At 41.4% G+C, this 22900-nt stretch overlaps 1 protein-coding gene across 3 annotated transcripts; it reads left to right on the forward strand.

Moving 5' to 3' along the window:
- Nucleotides 1-8: 8 nt before the first annotated feature.
- PARVG (parvin gamma) lies at nt 9-22824 on the forward strand. Of its 3 annotated transcripts, XM_015627677.3 has the most exons (13): nt 9-1241; nt 6029-6122; nt 6628-6692; nt 9534-9636; nt 10564-10704; nt 11051-11166; nt 11993-12048; nt 12932-12954; nt 14933-14994; nt 15098-15166; nt 16762-16863; nt 20328-20400; nt 22406-22824. In XM_015627677.3, the coding sequence occupies exons 2-13, from the start codon at nt 6044-6046 to the stop codon at nt 22483-22485; spliced, it is 969 nt and encodes a 322-aa protein (XP_015483163.1). In that variant the 5' UTR covers nt 9-1241; nt 6029-6043; the 3' UTR covers nt 22486-22824. The 3 variants fall into 3 exon arrangements, with proteins under 3 accessions (XP_015483163.1, XP_015483164.1, XP_033370427.1); XM_015627678.2 differs by lacking the exons at nt 9-1241; nt 6029-6122; nt 6628-6692 and adding an exon at nt 7238-7381; XM_033514536.1 differs by lacking the exons at nt 9-1241; nt 6029-6122; nt 6628-6692 and adding an exon at nt 7388-9025.
- The last annotated feature ends 76 nt before the right edge of the window (nt 22825-22900 follow it).

A 22900-nucleotide genomic window follows, 5' to 3' on the forward strand; every position in this document is an offset into this window, starting at 1 on the left:
CAGTACAGCCAGGGCCATGTGGAAGAGTGGGAAAATGCATTGTCAGGACTTGTTATTGCTGTTGAATCCTTGAATTGTTCCTCAGTGGCTATTTTCACGTGGGGGGCAGGTGTTCATGGTGGGGGTGTGTGCATGATGTGATGTGCTTTGAGGACTTTCAGAAACACCTGCTCTGGGTCAGCCCCTTGGAGCCGGTCCAGGGGCTTCTTTGCCCTGTTTTCTTGTGATGTCTCCTCAGATTCTGGCTGCAAAACAAAACGTCTTTGTTAGAGTCTCTCTTCTTGAAAATGAGACTCGACTCAACAGAATTTCAGGAATATTAAAAGGGTTTGCTTTGTACTCTAAAATCTAAGAGAAAGGGGTAGGAAAACTATATAACCATGTATAACCATGTATTAACAGTGCAAAGCTACAAATACATAAAAATATATATAAAGTAAAAATCTTTAGGCATCATAGGCATGAAATCAAATGCAACTCATACAGGATTGGCTTCTGCTGTTCTGCAAAAGTCTGGATACTCCATGCACTGGTCACTATATCAGGTTTTGGAGGAAAAAAAGGTGTGTTAATAAATGCAATTCATACCTGGAAGAAATGTCCAGGGAAGGTGGTTTCTGTAGGGAGCTCTGTCTCTTTAATCAGTGATGTAAAAGGGGAGGAAGAGCAGCAGCATTGTCTGCTGGGGATAACTCTTGTCTCACATGAGGCCCCTGGTGTGGCTGACTCCCTCTCTAAGGGCAAATTAATTCATTTTCTAGGTTTCTCCTTCTGCCAGGTAGGTAGAGTGGTCCTGATCTGCTTTATAAAATACTTGAAGGAGCATGAGGAAAAGGTGTATTTGAACATGATCTTGTCTGCTCTTGGCTAGTTTTTTTATCATGCAAACCAAAAGTGCTCTTGAGTAGCCCTAGAGGCAGAGTAGCCCTGTCGTGCTGGGTAGTGCCATCCACGAATGATCATATCTTAATATTTTATGGTGTTTCAGGAGTTGCAGGGCTGCATGTTTCCTGTTCCTGTATTCCTGTTTATTTCAGTCTCTGCAGCAGAGACCAGCACACAGACAATTAAGTTCCGGATGGGGCCACAGTTTCGTTTTTAAGAGCAGAGCACTACGGCACAACTTCCCCTTGTGTGGGAGACCTCTGAGCCTGGGCTCAGCCCTCGGCCCCACAAACTGCATCCTGACTGCTGGGACAAGGTCTTGGAAGAGTTCTGGAGAGTTACTGGAGGAGAGAGTAGTAAGTTTGGAAAATGGGAGTCCTTTGGGTGCTTTTTTTCATAATTAGTGTTCTTAACTAGAAGATTTTCTGTGTCTGTGAGGATTGTTCTTACTAAGATAACATCTCTTCTGATGCTCATGAGCAAAGATGGCTCCTGAAAGGTCCGGCACTACACAGGGAAGTGAAAATAAGTTTTAAACTGGGCGCACAATGTGCATTCTCTTATTAATCCTTACTTATTTTTTAATTCTGGTTTCTCAAAGGTGGAAATATTACTATTAACATTCCCATTTGGGTTTTTTTCCCCCTTCCTTTGTGTGATCTACTTAGGAAATGTGTTTGACCTAGAGTAGGGTTTTCATCTTTTCAAGCAGGAAATGAAACGGATGAAACAGTTTGGTAGCATTGGAAAGTGCCTTGTGAATATTCTACAGCTGATTTGTAAGCCAGAGACCCCCATTAGTGCTTTGTGTAGTGCCTTGGGAGCCAGACCCTGTGAAGACTCATGGAGGAAAAGTGAGCTGCTCTGACCCAACTTGAGAATTAGTTGTTTATCGGTAGTTGTGACATTGAGAGTTTGTGCAATAGCCTAGCTCCTGACCTAAGAACAATTTGCTTCTTGGCAGTCCCTGCAGGTGGCACACAAGAAATCAAACACCCCTTAGCTTTAAAGCAAAGCCTGTATATCCATGGCATTCTCAGAGAATGAGCATTTCATTCAGAGAATGCTATTTCCTTTGAATAGCCCATAATTAAGCATCTATTTTATTTAAGGATGCCGGAATGAAATGCCTGTACAGTCAGTATTTAAGCAGTTGTCTCTTACAATCTACTCCAAGTACTGATAAAAAACTTGTGCAGGAGGATGGGGCCTGGAAAAAACAGGATGTCAACCACAGCTCTAAGCAGCAAATTTAACTGATGGGCTGCAGGGGCTGGTTGCAGCAAATACGGAATTCTGTGTGTGAGAACCAGCTCTTCTGACCTTTCCTGTTTAAACAGCTCACCCAAGGACTTGTCCCGAACCCAACATAAAACATTCCATTTTATGTTCCTGTAGTATGTTACTCTCTGAAAGGCTGTTGCCTGGGACCAAGCCCCACCAATATGCTGCACTGCCACATGAAAGACTGCCTGTGAGTGCTAATTATGAGTAATAAACAATGAGTCTATTAAATGCTGAAGAACTGCAGTTGTCAGCCTCTGTGGGAGCCTCTGGGAAATGCCTGTGGGAAATCAATATTGATAAATGTGAGCTGAAATACAATAAATGATGGGCTCTTAATGGTGTGTTGCTATGTAGGAATAAGATCTTGGAGATCTAATAGATAATTCCCAATAAAGGGTCAACAGTGATGAAAAAGGAAACAGGAGGAGAGGAGCAGAGACCACTGTGAATGCTGCAGTGCCCCTTTCTAAATCTGGACAGGTCCAGTTCCTAGCACCTCCAAAAGGCTGTGATCATGCTGGAGGAAGCTCAGAAAAAAGCACTGAGGCTGACCAGCTAGTTTTCCAGGGAAGGGTAACTGTGGGCTGTCTTTTCTTGGTTTTGGAAAGAGATGGACATGGAGGGTTTGGGGTAGTAGGGCAGGAGGGACACAGAGCATTAACACAGGGGTGTGAAAAATGTGGATCAGTTGATCTTTGCATGATGCCTTCAGGGGAAGCTGGTGGGTCAGAGCAAGAAACAGGAGATGGAACTTTGCATGATGTAGGGCCACACTCCACCTCCTCAATGCTGAGTGCTGAGACAGACACATGTTCAAGGGGTGAGTGGGGAGTTCATGGGAATAAATGTGTTGACAACTTCTAGTGACCAGACCCCCAGCTTTGCTTTAGGAAGGCTGAACTGCAGACTGTTAAAAATGTTTTGGGGAAGTGTCTATGTATCCTTGCACTGCTTATAGCTCTGGCTTTTTTCCCCAAAGGGACTGGATACTAGGCAAATTAATATTACCCAGTGCAGAAGTTTTAACTGAGTAACACACAGGACTGAGGCCCTAGAGTGTATTATGATACATTAATGTAAATTCTGAATTTCAGGCCGTTCCTTACAGGTTTCCAAATTTTAGAGTGGCTTCTGATGTTCGGGTTCCTTGGCCAAAAAGAGCCTGAAGGTGTGGCAGGCAGCACACACCACTTTGATTGTTGAAGGAATTAAGAGATACAGAACTTGAATATTGCAAAACTGGGTGAGAGTAAGTTGTAGTTTACACAGACCATTTCTGTTATGAGCTGGACTTCCCCAAGGCATCACAGCTGCTAGAAACCTAATTTAAAAGTAAGTTGTCCTCGGGTTGCTCTCTGTTAATTAACTTCTCTCAGTTCATTTCAACTGGGCAGTCTTAGTTCAGTTGTTCCTCAGGCACTACAACACTCAATTTCTCCCATCTGTTTTTATCAAGCACCTTTTTAGAGACAGCATTCAGTTTTGCCACCACAATAATGAAAAAAATTCTCTTGTGACCCTTTCTCTTAGTGCCTTGCTAGCAATTTTGTACCAATTTGTTTTACCAGATTGATGTGCAAAAGCACCCAATTGTTATTTTCTACCAGTATTCTCAGCTTTGGCAAAATCTGTGTTAAAATACACGTTTGTAACATGCTTTGACTGGAGCCTGTAAGAAATATGTGAAAGCCTTCAGAGCAGCACTGTGTTGTTTGGTGTATAAAACTAGCAGGCAAAGGAATACCACTTTGGAGATGTTTTGTGCCACAGCATTTTCAGCAGATGCCTTGCTCTGGGTCATCTGAAGTGAGAGGGAGCATCTCACTTCAGGCACCTGCAGCAGCAACCAGGGCTGTCTCTGGTAATAGAGTGGAGGGAACTCCATTCCTAAAACTAGGATTAGCCACTCATTTAAATCCTCTGGATTGCTCTTTAAAAGTGCCGTTCTCACTCATTTGACAGCAAGAGTTAGGAGAAAGGGCTCCCAATGTGGGCACCCTGGGTAGAGAGTGGGAAAACTCTCCTGTGGGACTCTCTAATATGGAACATATGGTTTTCTTTTGTACTTTAAAAGAACCACAAACTAGTCAGCATCCCTTCTCCCATAGTGGTCCAGCAGTAAAAGTCTTCCTGGTCATCACATCTTCTCTGATCGGTCTTCCAGAGATTTTTGGAGTGTTGAGAAGGATGAGCTCTCTTACTCATACTAGAACCATAGACTGCTGTAAGTGTCCAGAGCCCTCATCCTCCTGTAATTTCTTTCACCTCTTCAGGCCACAACACATTGCAGTTTGTGATTCTGGTTTCTGGCACTTAAATCAATGTGCATTTCATTTATGAAGCACCATCTTGCTTCTTGTGTGTCTGGAAGGCTGGGCCCAGATAGTGCTGGGGAATGGAGTCAAATCCAGATGGTGACAAGTCACAAGTGGAGTCCCCAGAGCTCAGCACCAGGGCCAGTCCTGTTTAATATCTTTATCTTTGATCAGGACAAGGGGATTGAGTGCTCCCTCAGTCATTTCTCAGGTGACACCCAGTTAGGTGAGAGTGTGGATCTGCTGGGGTCAGGAAGGCTCTGCAGGGGGATCTGGACAGGCTGGATCCATGGGCCCAGGCCAGTGGTCTGAGGGTCAACAAGGCCAGGTCCTGGGTGCTGCCCTTGGCTCACACCAACCCCTGCAGCTCCAGGCTGGGGAAGAGGGGCTGGAAAGCTGGGAAAGGCCCTGGGGGTGCTGGGGACAGAGGCTGGACAGGAGCCCAGGGGGGCAAGAGGCCAAAGGCACCTGGGCTGTGCCAGCTGTGGTGTGGCAGCAGGGCCAGGGCAGTGACTGACCCTGTGCTGGGCACTGCTGGGGCCACACCTCAGATCCTGGCACAGCTTGGGAACCTCAGGACAAGATGGACATTGAGGGGCTGGAGCATGTCCAGAGAAGGGAATGGAGCTGGGGAAGGGTTTGGAGCACCAGGAGGGGCTGAGGGAGCTGGGAAAGGGGCTTGGCCTGGAGAAAAGGAGGCTCAGAGGGAACCTTCTGGCTCTGCACAACTCCCTGACAGGAGGGGACAGCTGGGGGAGGGCTCTGCTCCCAGGGAACGAGAGTCAGGACAAGAGGAAACAGCCTCAAGTCATGCCAGGGGAGGTTCAGACTGGGCATGAGGGAAAAGCTTTGCACTGGAAGGGCACTCAAGCACTAGAAGGAGCTACGCAGGAAAGTGTTGGAGTCACCATCCCTAGAGAGATTTGAAAACAATGCACATGTGGCACTTGGGAACATGGTTTAGTGGTGGGTGAACAGTTGAGACCCAATGATCCCAGAGTTCTCTTCCAATAGAAATTATTTCATGACGCTATACTAGAATTTGTAAGAGACTGTTCAGATGCCAATAGCTGTCTATGTTTCCCCACAGCTGTACCAGCTGGTCTAATAAAGGAAGCTGCTTATATTTACTAACTTGTTGCAGTAATTTAACTATTGGGTTCTTGTTTTAATACTCCTTAAGTATTGGTAATTTTTATGTTTTCTAGCACATATCCAACAATACCTAGGGACTGAAAGCTTCATTTTCATTTCAGCTGAAATAGGATTTTACTCATCTATTACAGGGACTATAATTAGATGTAATTTAAGGAAGTTTTACTTTAGGTCTTCAGGTCTTCTTTTCCTACATTTTGATGATTAACAGAAAAAAATGAAAATTGTTTTAAACTTTTTTCTTTCCACACAATTTAATAAATAGTGGTGAAATAATAACTGATAAAAAAACTTTTTGGTTTGTTTTTTTTCTTAGCACTAATTTTGATCTTTATGTGCCTTTACTCATGTTCCCTTCCCCCAAATGTTTTTTACTACTTTACTAGGAGTGATTAAATACAATGGATCCAGACATTTTAAATGTATTTACACAGCCTTCTACACTTGATCGTTTCCTAACTGAGGATGTTATCACTACAGGTATGTGTTTTATGAACCAGGACACAAAATAGGCCAAAGAACCACCTGAAGGGACAAACAGAAAATGTTGTGTACAAATGAATTTTGTATTTTTCAGCAGTGATCCCTTGGCTATATCAGAAATGAATAAGTTCTGTGTGTGTAATTTGGCTGATGACTCTTTGGGGGCAGATTATGAAGAAGCAACACAAAGTCCTACTGATTCTTTAACTGAAATTTGAGTTTCACTCATGTGGATCTGACCAAGTGTGTTTTCCTCATTCTAGAATTGTCCATCTAGATCTTACTGATTTAAAGTATACTGAAGCATAATTTCCAACAGCAGGCTTAGTAGTCTGCTATACCAGTTTCTTGCTCATACGGAATTAATAAAAATGAAAAATAAATGTTTCTACATAGGGAAATTAGCCATATTAGGAATATCAAACTGATAGCAGATTTAGCTGCAAACTTGTTTTAGTAATATCTGATAATTGTGATGGATCTTGTTTGCTTCCTTTCATAGGCGAGAAGAGGAAACTCATAAAACCGACCTCAAGCAGCAACTGCAAACTGGAAGAACTGAAACTGGTACCACTTCTTTTACAGTGTAGTTTAACCCTCACCTCGAGCTGAGTTAAAGCAAACAACCTAGTTCTAACCTCTTTCAGCCTCTTTCATTAAACTGCCCAGCTCTCTGACCCCAGAGCCCCACCCACTCTCTACAGATGGGAATGAACTCTGCTTTTGGTATTTGGGCTCCATACAAGTGAAGCAGAGCTTTTGTTTCTGCTCAGCATCAGGGTGGCTGGGCCATACAGGATCAAGCTTCTAATGAAGTGTGCTCTGCTGGGTGTGGAGTGCAGATACAAACCAGAGTGTCTTCTGATGTGACGCCTCTCCAAACCTGGCCTGTGTGGGTGAGCCACACCACAAGCACCCAGTTACTCTTTCATTGTGATGATAAAGTAACTGCTGTGAGAATCCAGCCAGAACACTGGGCTTGGACCACAAGCAGACCCATGCCAGCATTTTCTGTGACTAAAGAGAGATATGGTGCAGGGTTGCTGCACTGATCCCATGGTAACTTTTAGGATTGCTCTACTGATTTGCAGCAGCTTTTACCAGCAGCTGGCTCAGCTGGAACGGTTAGCAGAGAGCAGAGGGGGAATGGGATGAAGAGTATGCAAGTCACCAGAAATTTGGAATGAAAGCTTTCAGGCCATTGTATGGTACACTGCCTGTTTGAGGTAACTGTGAAGGATGAATCTTATTCACAGGCAAGTACTTTGTTTCCATCTAATTTTGAAAGTCTCCCCGGTGTGTTCAATCACTGTTTCAATTTCTCTAATGGCACAGTCCACGTAAAGAAACTTCCTGGAAGAAAAGTGGCATGTGTCTTATGAGACCAGCAGTCCTTGCATTATGGAGGTGCTGAAATTGTTATAAATATTATAAAAAGCAGCTTAAGATATGTGCTGTTGTTTGTATTTTCTAGCATTTATAAACATGTAGGTAGGTGTTGTTTTTTATTAGGTATTCATGCACATTTGATCCAAAAGATTTGATTTTGTGTCAGGCTTTCATGATGTTGTTATACAAAGGGGAAACTCTGAAAGGTGATGCTGCAGAATGCAATTATGTTTTCTACAGAAAGACCATATTTGTTATTTTGAGGTTGCCAAAAACGAAGTTTTCCTCAGTTACGAAGATTTCTGTGAGCTTCAGTGCTTAATCCATTTCCTGTCAGAGATTCCTGAGATGATGTTCATCACAGTCTAGTGTCTTTTCTTTGGGTGATGAGGAGATGGAAATTATGTCCTGAGGGAGACAGAGTTCTCTGGGTGACCATCAGTGCCCCTTGACTGCCTTCTTTATCTAAAGATTTGATGGCTTCTCTAGAGAAATATTTGGAATGGAGACAGGGACAGGGAGGAATCTTCAAGGGAAGAACAAGGGAAGTGAAGAAACTCACCGGGGAGGGGAAGTGTTTCACTGCATTTTCATTTTGACTTTTCTTTTTGGCTTTGGAGACCTGAGAAATACAAAATGGGTCCCTGTAGTTGCTATAAATATCTGGTTGCATGTAAAATAGAAGATCGTTAAATTTGGAAGCCAACAGCAAACTTCTCAAAGTATTCCTTTTCTCCTTTCCCTATTTACTCATTTTTAGACATGAGGCTCTGCTCTGCAGCTGAGTGGGGCCCCCATAGCTGGGCAGAAAGCAGAACGGTGTGAGCTGCAGTCTGTACATGTGGCTGTCAAGCTGGGAGAGAAAAGGAGGGATGCTATAGGTCTGTGCTCAGCAGTACTTGCTGCTTTTCTGACTTCCCTCTGGCTGTACTCTTGTGTTTGGGGTACTGCTCTACCCCTTGCACATACAAAGTGTACTCAAGAATTAGCTGAAGAGCAGAGCTTTCTGGTCTTATTACTTCTCAGCAGAGGACATGTTTGACAGCTTCTCAGTTCAGACTTTTTTATTTCTTGTGCAGTTCCAAGCATCTCAGAGACTTTTCTTTTCAAACCTTTCTTACATTTTTGTTAATGTTGGCGAGCTTACAGGAATCTGCTATGAATTTTCTCCTCTGTTTACAGCAAGTGAGAAGGATATTATCCACTCCAGACACTCACTTGTAACAATTACAGCAATAAAAGCAATACCCTTCCCTCTCACAAGAGGGATGTTCAGGTTGGCAGCCAGCTGGGGCTACTACTTTTCTGTTCTACTTCACCAGGTCATCTTCCCTTTCTCTCAACACATGTGAATAAAGCACATGCTTGGAGAAGTCCTGAGGAACTGCTTTGTTCTCCTGACTAGGAGCACAAATGGTCCTTCTCCTTTTGTAGCCATGCCATGGCCTCCTGAGCAGCTTCCCCTTGGAAAGGCAGGAAGGACATTGGAAGGCCAGTGGGAGGACTGCCATGTAAGAAAGTTCCAAGGAGGTGTTTGGGGACTGAGTGGTACTATATTGCAGAAAGAAAAAGAAAACAAAATCAGGAGATGAGAGGGAGGAATGCTAGTAGCATGGATGAGTACAAGAAACTACCCTCAGAATGAGCCTAGCCTCTTTTCTTACAAACTTCTGCCTAGAAGTTGAATTTGTGTGAATTATGCGATGTTTGATAAAGGTGGGGGATGGGAAGTGTACTGTGCAGCCTTTTCCCTGGTGGAAGTGGGAAGAGTCTCTCTTCCCAGCTCTATTATAACAGAATTCCTCGGAATATAGGTAGTGAGATGTCCATCTCACTTGAAAATTAGGAAGAACTTATCCTATAAAGAACAACCAAAAAACACAAAGGAAGTGGAGATTGAAAGCAAACCAAGATCTGAGATAAGGGCCTGAAGAGAGAAGTGAAACAGAATGCAGCACTGAGTGCTGTATTGTCTAAACAACACGAATATAATTGCTTTGTTTCCACCCCTCCCCGCAGTTCTTGACTGAGTGGATCAACAGAACTCTGAAAGAGGAACACATAGTAGTTAAAAGTCTGGAGGAAGACCTGTATGATGGGCTGGTGCTTCATCATCTCCTGGGTGAGCTGCTCCTTTGAGTTTAGCTGTTGCAGACATCTTATGGAGGAACTTTCCAATCAAAGAATAAACCTCAGGAATCGCAGTAGCAGGGACCTGCCGTCACTTCTCACTGCACTGGGGGCCAGCTGTGATAGTCACAATTCTGAACAAATTCTCACTATTGTTTTACATGGTTATTTTACTTCTAAGGAATTCTTATTAGCTGCTAGTTGACATAATAAAAAGGTTGACAACGAAGTGTGAAATTTAGAGCTTCTGAAATGAAGGAGGGCTTCATAAACTAGAACACAAAGGTGGCTTGTGGTGCTACCAGAAATACTGGAGGGAATCAGCACTAAAATATATATTTCCCTGTCTTTAAAAAAAAAAAATAAAAAAAATTAAAAGCTCTTGGTCCAAAGAACTGTTCTGGTACTGGAACTGGTAAAAATCTAAGAGGCTTTTGGCTCTATCTGGTGCTTGTATAAGGACGTGACCTCCTGGAGCAGCCTGTAATCTATTTCTCCATCTCTCCTGTCCCTACTACATTCCTCTTTCCCTTATCACTCTCTTTGGGGATGTCTTTTAAATCTATCTCCTTTCCACCAAGGCTAAGAGCAGCAGCATGAGCAGGACTGGCTGATTTTCATGGTTTACTTGCCTGAGCAATGACCTCATATTTCTTCTATATATGAGTTGATATTGACTTTGTACATTATCAACAGGAAAGATGCACTCCTTGGATTCCTGTTGAAGGAATGTAAAGAGCTAGGGCTGAGGGATGATGCTGCAAGGAGTGCCTCTCCCTTTTGCAGAGCTCTGAAATGATATTGAATATTTAAAACAAGACTTTATGTACTTCACTGTCATTTTATGTTTCTAATTGTTTTCTTTTTCCCTACAATGGTGTTAAAATACATCCTTCTTCCTATGGACCCTCTGTAAAAGAAAACTTAGGCTCTCTCAAGCTGGATGTTGACAAGATTGCATTAACAGAAAAAAAACAGCGACAGAAACTCTCTGTGATTCTGGAAGCTGTGGCCAAGTGTTTGCAACTGGAAGAAAGTCAGCTGAAATGGAGTGTGGAATGTAGGTGCAGAAGTGAAATTGGCAAAAATTATCCATCACAGGCTGAGCTATAAGGCTGCTGTGGAGGCAGTGTGCTGCCAGAACAGTAATTAAACAACCTGTTTTCAATTACTAGTTGAATCAAAAGTGAGACAGACATACCTGACCCTGCCTGGCTCTGTCTTCTCTAAGTGTGTGGCTTGTGGCTCACTTAAGAGCCCTCACCATCCCTGTATGTCTCACTGTTAAGCTGTGCTATTGCTAGATTTTCATATTTATATAACCCCCAATCTGGTGTACCCCCCCGTGTAATGGCCCTCCCATGTTTTCCACACTGACCATTGTATTCTTCCCTTACACTCAATAGCTATCTTGGCAAAGGACTTACTGAGCACACTGCATCTTCTGGTTGCAATAGCAAAGCACTTCGAGCCCACCCTGGCTCTGCCTCCAAATGTTCAAGTGGAGACAATCACCATTGAGGTATTTTTAGTTTTACTATTTGTTACAGTAGATCCTAGAGTCCTTTCACAAGGCTAACCTGCTTAGAATTAGGAGAAATGTCTGTGCAGCTGTGAAAGAGATACTTGTATTTTCTGTGAACCACACCTTTCAATTTCTGAGTTTGGTGGATTAGATTGAATTTTCAATTCAGATAGTCTGTCTTTAAAAGGGGAAAAGCACTATGCTGTTTTTCTTCCTCAGCCAAACAAGGGAAGGGTCGAAACTGAAAGCAGCTGCTGATCTCTGTAAACAAGAAAATGAAGAAATTCTGCTGTTACTGTTTCTAAATGCTTTAAAATAGAAGCTTGTATTCATAAATCATAAAGTTTTTTTAAATGCTGAAGATTTCTTTCTTTAGGTGATGGGGGTTTTTACTCCCCTTCCATTGGGGTCATATTTTGGTACTGTTCTCTGCAAGCAGAGATCTGCACACTTTCTTCCTCTATTTTGTTTCTTAAAGTCAATTCTGAGACTGTAGGGAAATATTGAATATCCCAGAATTTGGGATATAATTGCAAAAATTACCACCACGGGTATATGTAAGCACAGTGTTTTTCACTGCCTAAAAGGGAAGAACAGCAAACACCAAGGGCTTCCTCTGATCGGGAAGTAAGAGATTTCCTGCTGGAGACTGAAGAGAGTAGAAGGAAGCAGAAATCTCTTCAAATACCTGTACTAATTGTACTGGAGTTATTGAATAAATGCCTTCTGATACTCATTTAAGGCAGCAAACAGGTCATGAAAGCTTGTTTATGGAATATTTTTTGTATAACAAACCCAACATTGTTTATTGTCCTTTCAACAGACCACCTCCAGAGGATTAAAGACATCAAATGGGGTGGAAAATATCACAGAAAACAAGTAAGAGGGGAAATATCTGTTTTTTACATTGTCAATCAGAAAAGAAACATTGTGGGTGTGTTCCCCCTTACAAAAAGTAGCTGGGATCATGATGATGAAAAAGGTGTAAGCCCAGGCATGCATATGCATGTGAATTGTTTATCTGTTTTCTTAGCTTTTTTTATTCTCCTCTTCACATTTGGCATTATGGTGCAATACCTTTATTTATTCAGTATATAAAATTCTCTAAACCAATATGCACGATTATTCCTGAGGCTTAGCATTTGTCATTCCCATGGAATTTCACAGCAAATATAGTAACAAAAATCTGGGACTGTAAATTTACCTGTGCCAGACTAAACTGAAACTTTTCTAAAGCCACAAAGGTTTAAATCTACTTTTAATTTCTTGCTGTTGTGTCTTTAAATAAAAAGGAAGGAGACAGTTCTTTTCTTATTTTACTGTGAATGAAATGTTTTAGCTTGCTGAGTGTATGAAGTACTGTCATTATTAAAGGAGTTAAACAGGATACCACTTATATACAAAAAAATATGGACTTCATTCTAAGAACTAGAAACAGGTTTTCCTACTATCATTTTTTATATGCCAGAACATCTTCAAGCTCTAATATCATGAGCAGCTTATTGGAAGAGGATATTGAGGATTGTGCTTGTAAAATAAATGTTCATTGGTGTGTGGGCCAGGTAAAATCTCATATGCTTCCAAGACCCCACACAGATATGCAGTACTTAAAAATGTCTGTTGGAAGGTCACTCTGACATAAAGTTAATGCCACTTTGAACTCTATCTCCTGCTTTACAGGATAGCAGATAAGCAAAGCTTATGAATAAGATCAGCTCTGCTGAATCATTTTTCTAACTCTTGCTTATTATTGCACTTCCAGAGAGAATATAGAAGCACAGTCAAGTAAGTGCTGGCATTGCCAAGTTCAGTGTTTCATTAAGTGCTTTTATACATCATGTCCTGATCCATTTTTACCCTATGATAAAATCAGTATGCTCCCACTAAAGTTAATGGAGATTCGTGGATTTTTTTTCCTGGTGTTTTTCTCCAAATGTCTTCTGTTAATGCCTGCTCCTATCAACACAATACAGCTTGGAAACTGGGTGGTCACTTTGCCTGTGGACTGCAGGCAAGAGATGGGAGGGGAGACAGGACATGAAGGTGGGTTGATGACCCAAAAAAAAAAGCCTGGCTGGGGGCACAATGCAGCTTGGATTTGAGCACGGACCATGTTGTATTTATAAAGGCTTCAGAACTGTGGTTCTCATTGCTACCCATTTTTACACTTTCCTTCCCACAGTTTGCAAATGGGATTTTGAAATCCACTGGAACTCGGCTGTGGATGGCAGCTCAGTTGAACCAACCCCAGAGCTTTTGCCCTTAGGGATTTTGAGGGCTGGGAAACAGTTGAGGTGAAAAACGTCCCTGTTTGCGAAGCCTGCAGAAGGTCTGGGCACTGCTCAGGTTTAAGTGTGAGCTGCTCTTCCCTGCTGCAAACGAGCACATTGCATCCCCAGAGAAGCAAGGCAACCATTTGAATTCTCTGCTGTGCCCTTTATTTTGGCATTTTCATCTTTTGCAGAGGTGCAAACTATATAATTTGATATGTATTTATGATTTATTCCACTGAGTGTTCTCTAGTGTGGGCTGAAATTGTGAAAAAACTCCAACACTCACCCCCCACCCCAAACTAAAAAAAATATAAAAGGAAAAAAAATTAGGAAAACAAAAAAAAAAAACAAACAACAAACATAAACACACACACACAAAAAAAAAAAAAAAAGAAAAAAAAAAGAAAAAACCCCAACCCATAATTAGGTGTTTCTTGTAGTGAGCTGATTCTTCTGGGAAGAGAAATCTGCAATTCACTCTTCAAGATGTTCTCTCCCTATTTTTGACACAGCTTTCCTAGCAAAGAGAAATCCCAAAGCGTGGCTCCAGTAGAGGGCTCTCTCTGATTTGTTTGATTCACCTATTCCCTGACACTGCTCCTGAAGCAATCCCCAAACAGGCAGAACAGAGAAACCTGAGGAATCCCTTTCACAAAGGAGGGTTCTCTTTTGGGAGGAAATTCCCTTAAGCAAAGCTGCCTTTGCTTTCCTATGCTGTAGAATCTGGTTCTCCATGTACTTGTGCTGCCAGAGTGCCTCTCGTTGTTCAGGGTGTTTCAAATATTTTGCTCATGCTTGAACCAGAGCTGTATTGTGGCTGGGTAAGGAGATGGATCCTGCTTTTGCTGAACCTGGGCAGAAAGGGGAGGTGAGGATGGGATTTGGATCTCATTTCTTTGGAAGCCTTTAGACTCCTAGTTTTCTGGCACAGCTCTGCTGGCACCAGCTCATTGCCACTTTAAACTGGGTGGCAGAGCTGGCTGTTTTTGAGGTCTCTGAGTTTTCAGAGGAAATGCAGAGTATCCGTATCTTGCTTGTGGTTTTTTGAAGGAAGGAGGTTGGGCTTTTTTCTGCAAATTTGGTGTAACTGGCTTTTTTTTGAGGACAGCAGTAAAACATACAGCTCTTCTGCTCCCTGCATTTTATCCCAGAGGTTCAGGGTTAAAAAAAAGTAAGTGAAAAGAGATAAATTGTAGTGATGTGAAGTTTAGTTAGTGCTCAGACTGGTGGCAGCACAAACTGAGAACCTCTGAAGGTGAAAATTACAGAGATGAATGAAGTAAATTGTTTTCTCTGATGTGGTCAGGCTGACGGGAAGGCTGTCATCCGGTCCTCTGATAAATATAAAAGCAGCATCTTTCTCTGCCTCCCTGCTACTCCTTTCCTCCTTGGATTGTAAGCTGCAAATACCTTTCTCCTTCTGCAGCCACATTAAAGCTCTGATCTCTAAGTTATTAAAAATAAAACCAATTAATGTTGTTTTGATACAGAAGATGATGCCTTTGATGAATTATTTAACTGTGCTCCAGATAAACTGGATGCTGTAAAAAAGGTAATTTACTTTTTTTAGTAGACATCAAATTCTTTTATGACATACTTAAATACTGAAAAAGTTAATGGTTTTTTTTTTCCTTTCCCCCTTTTTTTTTCTTTAGGCACTCTTGCAATTTGTTGACCAGCATGTTGGAAAATTAGGGTTAAATGTGAGAGACATCGAATCTCAGGTAGTGTGCTCCAATCTGCATGTTATCCATGGTTTGTCAGCCATTCGTGTGTTTCCTGTCACCATTAGGAACTCTCCTTTTTTATTACAGTAATTTGAAATTTGGCAACATAATGATTTCCAGGTTGTCTTGGTTCTAGAAGACAGGTGTCTGCTAGGGAGAGCAGGAGCCTCCCGTGGGATGAATGAATGTAGACCCCCTCCCTCCGAATTATTATAAATTTGAAATCAAGGGGCTTTCAGGCAGAGATCTGGGGATAGGAATAACAGTTCTTTACTAGTATAACCAGGCAAACAAACAACAATAGCTACAGCAATAACAAGAACAGAGAACCAGGGACGCCGGGACAGCTTTCTCGGCTGAGATGGGATGGAGGAGAGGCTTTGTTTCACAAACCCCTCGGGCAGTCAGTCCTGGTGCTCCTGCAGGGCTCCGAGGAACAGTCGGCTGGAACAGCAGGGATGAGCTGAGATCCTGGGCCGGTGGCTGAGGTGTATCAGCAGCTCCGCGGTGGTGGCTGGCACTGCCACACGTCCCGGCAGGACAGGGGGTGCGAGGCCGCCAACAAAGAGGGGAGAAGGAGAAGAAGCAGCCGCTCCGTCTGGGTGATGGCGAAATTCCCTTCTCTCCACGGCAGCAGCTTCGCGACCCAGCACACCAACGTCCTTCACCGAAGCCGAAGAAAGCCCAGCTAAAAAACTGTCCCCACCCTCTTTTTCTGCTCCTTTTCCTCCCTCCCTGGGCCCGGCCACTCTTTGTCCGTTTTGAGCACCCTTAAGTACCGGTAGTTAGGTTGTCTCAGCACATAATGGGTAAAAAATTCCCCGGGCAGGCCAGAAGGACAAAACAACAAAAAAAAAGGACACCTAACCCTCAACACAGGTTTAGGTTAAGACATTAAGCTTTGGTCTCTGAAGTTTCTGAAGATAATAATTAATGCAAAAATGCAGCCTTTTTATTGAATGCTGCCCTTATAATGCTACAGGGAGTAATTTTCAGTCTGCCCAACTCTAAGGGTGCTTTCTTTGTCAGGATGGAAATAAAGGTCTCCTGAACATTAAAATGAAAGCCAAGTTGATTGCTGTATTTAGTGATTGTTGATTCTGCATTTACTTCATGGTATAAAAGCTTTATTTTCACCACATCTCAAAGTCTCATCCTCTGAATGGAGAGCTTCTTTAGAGTATGAAATTGCAAGAAGAGTTGGGCTGAGCACCCTGGGCTCTGGTGAACGGGGTGCTCTTCTAGATTCTTCCAGTGTGCAACTGTAAGAAAAGAAGGTTTTCAAGTATTTTTTCACACACAGGCACAATTTTCTATAATTTATAGTTATGTATTTGTGCTCATCTGAAGTATTTTCATATTTGGAATAGTTTTTTTTTAATAGCTGTCCTTTTACAAGATTGTATTTTCACAAGTATGAATTTGGGAGCCTTATCTAACTAAATATGAAGTTCACTGTGGAAGAGGTTGAGGGAACTGAGTCATTACACTGTCTGCTTGCCCGAGTAACATTTACATTCCTTTATTGCTAGAATGGCATTTAGTGAAATAGTTTACTAAAGCCAAATAATTTTCAGGTAATTCTTATCTAGTTTTCAGATGGAGTTATCTTACTTCTTTTAATTGGACAACTAGAGGGTTACTTTCTGAATTTAAGGAATTTCTTCCTGACTCCGGCCAGCACCATGGAGATGGTATGTTGTTATGAAATTATTTAGAGCTTGAGCCATCAAACTGCCTCTTGTTCTGCCTCTTGCTTCCACTGCTGCAGTTGTGTGTGAAGTCCCATGCCCACAGTGTTTGCAGGAGGGGGTTTTGGGGCAGTGCCAACATGGGCGCTCGGGGCTGTCAAAATATCTCAGAACAGGTCGGTGTCCTCTTCAAAATTATCATCTCATGGGAGGCAAACACCTGTTACTTGTGTTTGTTTGGCATGACCATGATTCTGCAGCCTTATGGTGAAATCCAGGGCTCTGTTTGGTGTGGAATGGGTGTGTTTTCTTCTACCAGTCTGTCCTGCAAACAGGATTTGAAGAGGATGACACCTCTTGCATAGCAGAACTTGGATTCCTGTGAGCTTCTTTATGCTGCCCTAAAAATATACCTTAATTCAAGACAGGGCTGGCACATTTTGAAGGCCCCTTCTGTTTTTGGGAAGCTCTTGAGAGTTTGCATCCTTTCCTCCCCCAAGGTTGGGGGCAGTAACATACTCAGCCAGACCTGTTTCGCACCTTTTTCCACCTCTACCAGGCAGATTTCATCTGTGCTTTAAAAGTAAAAGCTGTTACCAGCCAGAAGGAAGTGTGTGCTGGGCTGCCTCCTCCACAGGTCTGGAATGTTGTTATATTTTGAGATATTTGAAGTATTTTTGGATTGTCTCTGGTGTGGGTAGGCTTTTTTTTTTTTTTTTCATTTGGGTCACTGAGTAGCTCTGAAAATCTTGAAACTGTAGCTATTTTTCCTGGTTTGTGCTCAAATCTCTGGAAGTGAAATATGTCAGATCTTTTTTGCTTGAGAGCTGCCAGAGAAGGAAATCTCTCCTCTGGCATGGTTTGCATTACGGCTTCCCTGCACAGATGAAGCTTTCATCTTATTCCCAACCTTAGCAGAGTTAATGCCCCTGGGAAATATTTATTTGTAATGAAAATTCTCAGAGGTCCTATATTAACAAATAAATATTCCCATGGAGCTTTTCAAATTTTAAAAGCACAATTGTTTGACACCTAGGTTCAAATGTCAAAATTTCATTTCTGCCAGTTGGTATCTGTTTAAAGCATTAGGAAAAAAATGTGGTTTTTTTAATCTAAGAACAGGGAAAATGTATTTTGAAGGTTTGAATCAGACATAAGCATTTCCCTAGAGTTGTTTTTATTCCCTTTCTCTTCCACTGAGTTTTCAAAATTATTTGGTCTGTTCCCATTGAATTGGACAGAAATTTTTAACATTTCCATTAGCTTTATTTCGAGGAAGTCACTGGATAATTTCTTATTTAAAAATTCATCGGTAACCATTTTCTTTTTGGTTCAGCCCTATTGTAGCCTCACAGATGTCTTTCTGGAAATGAGATAGCCCTAAAATTCAAATCAAAGCTCAGACTTCCTAGCTCTTACCCTGCCCATCACTGGCATCAGAGATTAATAAAATGGGGTTGGGTTATGCTTCAGTACAAATCTTAACATAAAATTTACTACTTTTAGAAAACAAAGTAATTTCATTTTAACAAAGTTACTCCCAAGGACTGGACTTGCTGTTGAACAGTTTTCCAAAGTGGTATTTCCCATTTGTTTCTCCTCTGATGCTCATTACAAAATGAAAAGCAGGATGACACTACAACTAAAAATATCAATTGACCATAGCTCAGCTGTCATTTGTACACAAAACATCTTTCAATTTCCCTGTGCTTTCTAACTTCCTGTCATTTTAGACATTAATTGGTGCAGTAAAGTATAAAGATGTAGCCTTTGCTTGGATTTAAAAGATCTCATTTGTTGTTGGAATGGTGACAACCGTATGCACTGTTGGGATAAGTGTGATGCATCCACCTTACCAAAACCATTCCCTGACTGAAATTCAGGAGGTGATTGATTTTGAGGTGCAAGAAGACAACACTGCACGTGGGCAGGTTTGTTGCAGGGTTTTTTGGGGTGTTTATTGCCAAAAAAAAAAGGGTGTTTACAAGTAACTGTAAAGAAGTGCAGCTCTGGGAGCTCATGAGTGTAGAAAGGTGTATTTTTTCTGTCACAAAGAATACAAAATAGTTGGAGGCTGAAACTAGGAGGGATATCTGTACAATCAGGAGAGGAAAATTATGATGATGGAGGGCTTGTGTGCTTATCAAAACTGTACAGAACTCAGTACTTTAGCCAAAACAGGCCCAGAGCTGAAACACCCCAGATGTCCTGGCTGCTGCCCAGTTGTAAATTCTAGAAAACTGTCCAGGTCTTTAGAGTCAGAAAGCACAGCTGGACAAAGCACCTTATTTTTAAGGCTTCCCTTTCTTGGGTAATTATTGGTATTTCTGTCTGAAGATGCTTTTCGAAATGTGCATGTTGTCATTCCTTGAAAATCCCCAATGCATTACAGAGAGGGAAATGTGTCCTTTTTGCCTGTGCTGGTTTATTAAGGAAACATTTGATATATTCATTCCCATCAGCAAATTGTTTAGAACTGCATGGTCTGAAGCTCTCCTCTCTGCTAACTATCAGAGGAAGAAAAGAAACCTGAATCCAAACAGGCAGTCTCAGCTACTTGTAAATCAGAGAAGCAGGTGAAACATAAATCTGTTGCTTCACTTCAGAGCCCTTGGCTTATGCAGGGGGGATTCCTGTGCTTGTTGTCACAACATAACAGAGAACAGCAGCCTCCCAAAGGATAAATTGCCCAGTAGCTCATGGAAGGCAAGAAGAGGCAATCTGAAGTTCATTCAGGTCTTGTTACTCCTTTAGAGAAAAGGAATTTCCTAATTACCAGCCAAGTAAATAACTACCCTTAAGCTGTTAGAAGAGGATATTACTTTTAAAAAGCTTGTTACCACTGCTGATTATGTGTGTGATGCTGCTTTTATGTGGGGAAGGGAGAGAAAAAGCAGTTAGGAAAAATTAGAAAAAAACCCTCAGCCTTTATTCACAGATTTGTGTTTAATTTCTGATGAGTGTTATTGAGTGTATCATCACTACTATTAATGTGAATAGACATTTTAGAAGTACAGCAGAAACTTCTAGCTAACAAGCATACCTGACCTTTGCAATCCTGAATGAAATATTGAGAACTTTTGCCTTTATGTTTTTTCCAAGTGTGGTGAGCATACATGCATTGTTTAAAAATACCCAGAAATAGACTCCATGCATCCATTAGATCCAGTTAGGAATATAGCCTGTTTTTCCCATTAACACAAGCCTTTCATATACAAGGTCTATTTTTAAATAAATGGATTCTTCTGCCCACTTCATGGGATATGTTTTGCTGAAGATGGATTTTACATCTAATTTTATATTATAATTGGTATAAATTCTGAAGAGCACTTCATCAAAACTAAAGAGAGGAATAGGAGTGGATACTTATGAATCAGTATCTTCAGCAACTAGAGAAATACTTTTTAAAGCCTTCTGTTGGTTAGAAAATATTGTCAGCTATATTACTGTCTCTCTCTCTCCAACAGCTCCACAACATTAACTTGGCATTGGAGTTGCTAGCAGAGGGAGGTCTTCTGAATTTTCATGTGAAATCCGAAGGTGAGTCATGACATGCAAACTTATCTGGAATAGAATTGCTAACATCCCAGCTTAGAAAAAGTTTGGGTAATTGCAGGAAGCAGGTTCTGGAAATGACACTGACACATTTCATTATATGGCTGCTATGGCTGCCCTACAGCACCTCATGTAGAATGAATAGTAGAGGTAGTAATTTTTTTTTTTTTTGAAAAATCATTATTTCTATGCTAAAAAAGTTGGATTGTTATAAGTTTAGTAACTTTACACTAAACTTAAACTGTTTAGTAATTCAGTATTTGTTAAAGATTTAAATGAGTGACAGCTCCTAGGGAAATTACAGCAGTTGAGCTGGAGGCAAAGCTATTTTCCCATCTCAGAAAAACTTGCAGTGCATTAAAAGCAAGCTTGTTTCTGTGGGAAGACACCTTGAAGAATTTCTCTGGAAAATCCAAAACACTGATCACTCTATTCAAACTCAGAATATGGTGGGGCAGTCTCCTGAATATGTAAGTCACAGTTTCTTAGTTGCTGTTATTCCTGGTTCAGACCTGGGAGCTGAATCTTGATCTTCATCCAAGTGAATGTTTCCATCACTGAATCAATGTATATGCATGTTCCTCTTTCTTTCTCCACCACAAGAACAAACAAATAAGCTCCATTTGGGGGTGAGTCCAGTTTTCCAATTAAAAGACTCCAAAGAAAAATTTGGTGCCAGCTCCTGCTGGGATGAGGGATGTGGTTAATTAATGGGTGGTGCTGTGGCTGCGAAGTCTGACCTTTAGCAGGGCACATGATCCCAGCATTCCTCTACCAGCTTGTTGCTCAATAGGGAAGACAAATCTTCATTAAAAATAAAAAGCATTATTCCAGTTCTAGCTCCCTGTTAGTTATTCATGAATGGGTGCATGTGTTTGGTATGAAACAGATGGCATCATGGAGAGGGAAAGAGAGGACTTAGGGCTTCCTTTTTTTTTCCTTTTATTCTCTTTTCCCACTACTGCTTGGGTGATGTCAGCAGTTTGCATGCTGGGCATTCATGAATTGTGAGCTTTTTGCTGTGCTGCACAGAGCCAGGAGCCTGGAGCTAAAGAGCTTTTATTTATGTTAACATTAACAGAGTAATCAGTATGGGCTCAGGTCTCCATGCTGAGATCCACCTTTTGTGTGAAAAGAGAAATCTGTGCTTTCCTTCCTCCCCTCTGGCTGTTCTGCGCTGCCTCAAACACACAGTTGATCTGTATAAGAAATATTTGTGTCAACATCTGCAAGTCTTTTAGCTTCACTGGGGAAATCCTCAGCTAGTGAGTGAATTTAATATGATTTAGGGCTCCTAGTTTGTTACAGCTACACTATTTCGACTCTTCAAGGATCTCATTTTATTAGTGTTTCTTTGTAAGTCTTTCTCCCAGTGATTTACAGCACCATAAGAAAAGTAAGTCCTCTGAATCCTATTACCCTCTTCCTCTGCAACTTTTAAATACAAAAGCAGTTTATATAGCCAAGAAAAAATAAACTGAAAACTAAAGAAAAAACCCAGAACAACAACAAAAGGCTCAACAAACAAAAAACCCCAAACAAAGGAACAAAAATAACCCAAAAAACCACCAAAAATCAATGCATCAAATGCAAAACATGATGGAAGTATTGCAACAAAAAATAAACAAATAAAGTGTCAGGTAATTCCAACATACAATATCCTGATACAGAATAATCATAGATATAAAGCCCTATTAAATTGTGTACTCTGTTCTTTGCTAGTGAATTTCTTACTCTGCATTATTTTCCCTCATTTGCCTTCCAGCAACAGAGTGCAGCAGAAGTCCCTTTTCTTCAAGTTAATTTAATAAATTATTAGCTTCTACCTCTGTAGTTTCTGTTTTGCTTCCTGTCACAATTAGGTTGTTCAAGTTCACATTATAATTGGGGAAAGGTGGGAGATTGTCTTTGGCAGGTGCTGTCTCATCCTGTTCCAGGGATTGCTAATACTTCCCATCTTTTTTTTTGTCTCTGGTTTGTGTATCCACAGATATTGTGAATGGAGATATGAAGGCGATAATGCGAATTCTGTATTGCTTGTATTCCAAATACAGAACCAAAGAAGCATGAAGAACAAGGCCAAGACCTTGAGCTGCCTTTTTTTGTTTGGTTGGTTTTTTTTTTTCCCCTAGGGCCATGAGGTGATTTTTTGATTCCCAGCTCTGTTTGCCACTGTTTCTGGGCATGCACTGGTGTTTGACACCTGCTGTGTTAACATTGTATAGCAAATGTGTTGTTCATTCCAGGTTCCACAAACACAGCCTGAGCAACTGTAAATGTGTGTCCGCAGCAGTGTTCTACTATGTAATTCTAGGGCTGTAGCTCTTGTTCCAGATCCTGCCTTCTGTTTTCTTTGAGCCCCCTCAATGCTGCAAAGAAATTAAATGTATGTTTATTCTGGGCTCTGTATTCTTTTCTCCTGAAAGTGACTTTGAAAGTTGTTGCATCCTCCCCATTTTCCTGCTTTGGGAAATCATTTGGGAAA

The sequence above is a fragment of the Parus major genome, chromosome 1A (genome assembly GCF_001522545.3).
Source record: "Parus major isolate Abel chromosome 1A, Parus_major1.1, whole genome shotgun sequence".
NCBI classification, from domain to species: Eukaryota; Metazoa; Chordata; class Aves; order Passeriformes; family Paridae; genus Parus; species Parus major.

Coding starts and splice junctions, on each gene's coding strand:
- PARVG (XM_033514536.1), top strand. CDS start 8,876: ATGCTTGGAGAAGTCCTGAGGAACTGCTTTGTTCTCCTGACTAGGAGC. Junction 9,026..9,533: donor GCCAGTGGGAGGACTGCCAT/GTAAGAAAGTTC, acceptor CCCTCCCCGCAG/TTCTTGACTGAGTGGATCAA. Junction 12,955..14,932: donor GAATATAGAAGCACAGTCAA/GTAAGTGCTGGC, acceptor GTTTTGATACAG/AAGATGATGCCTTTGATGAA.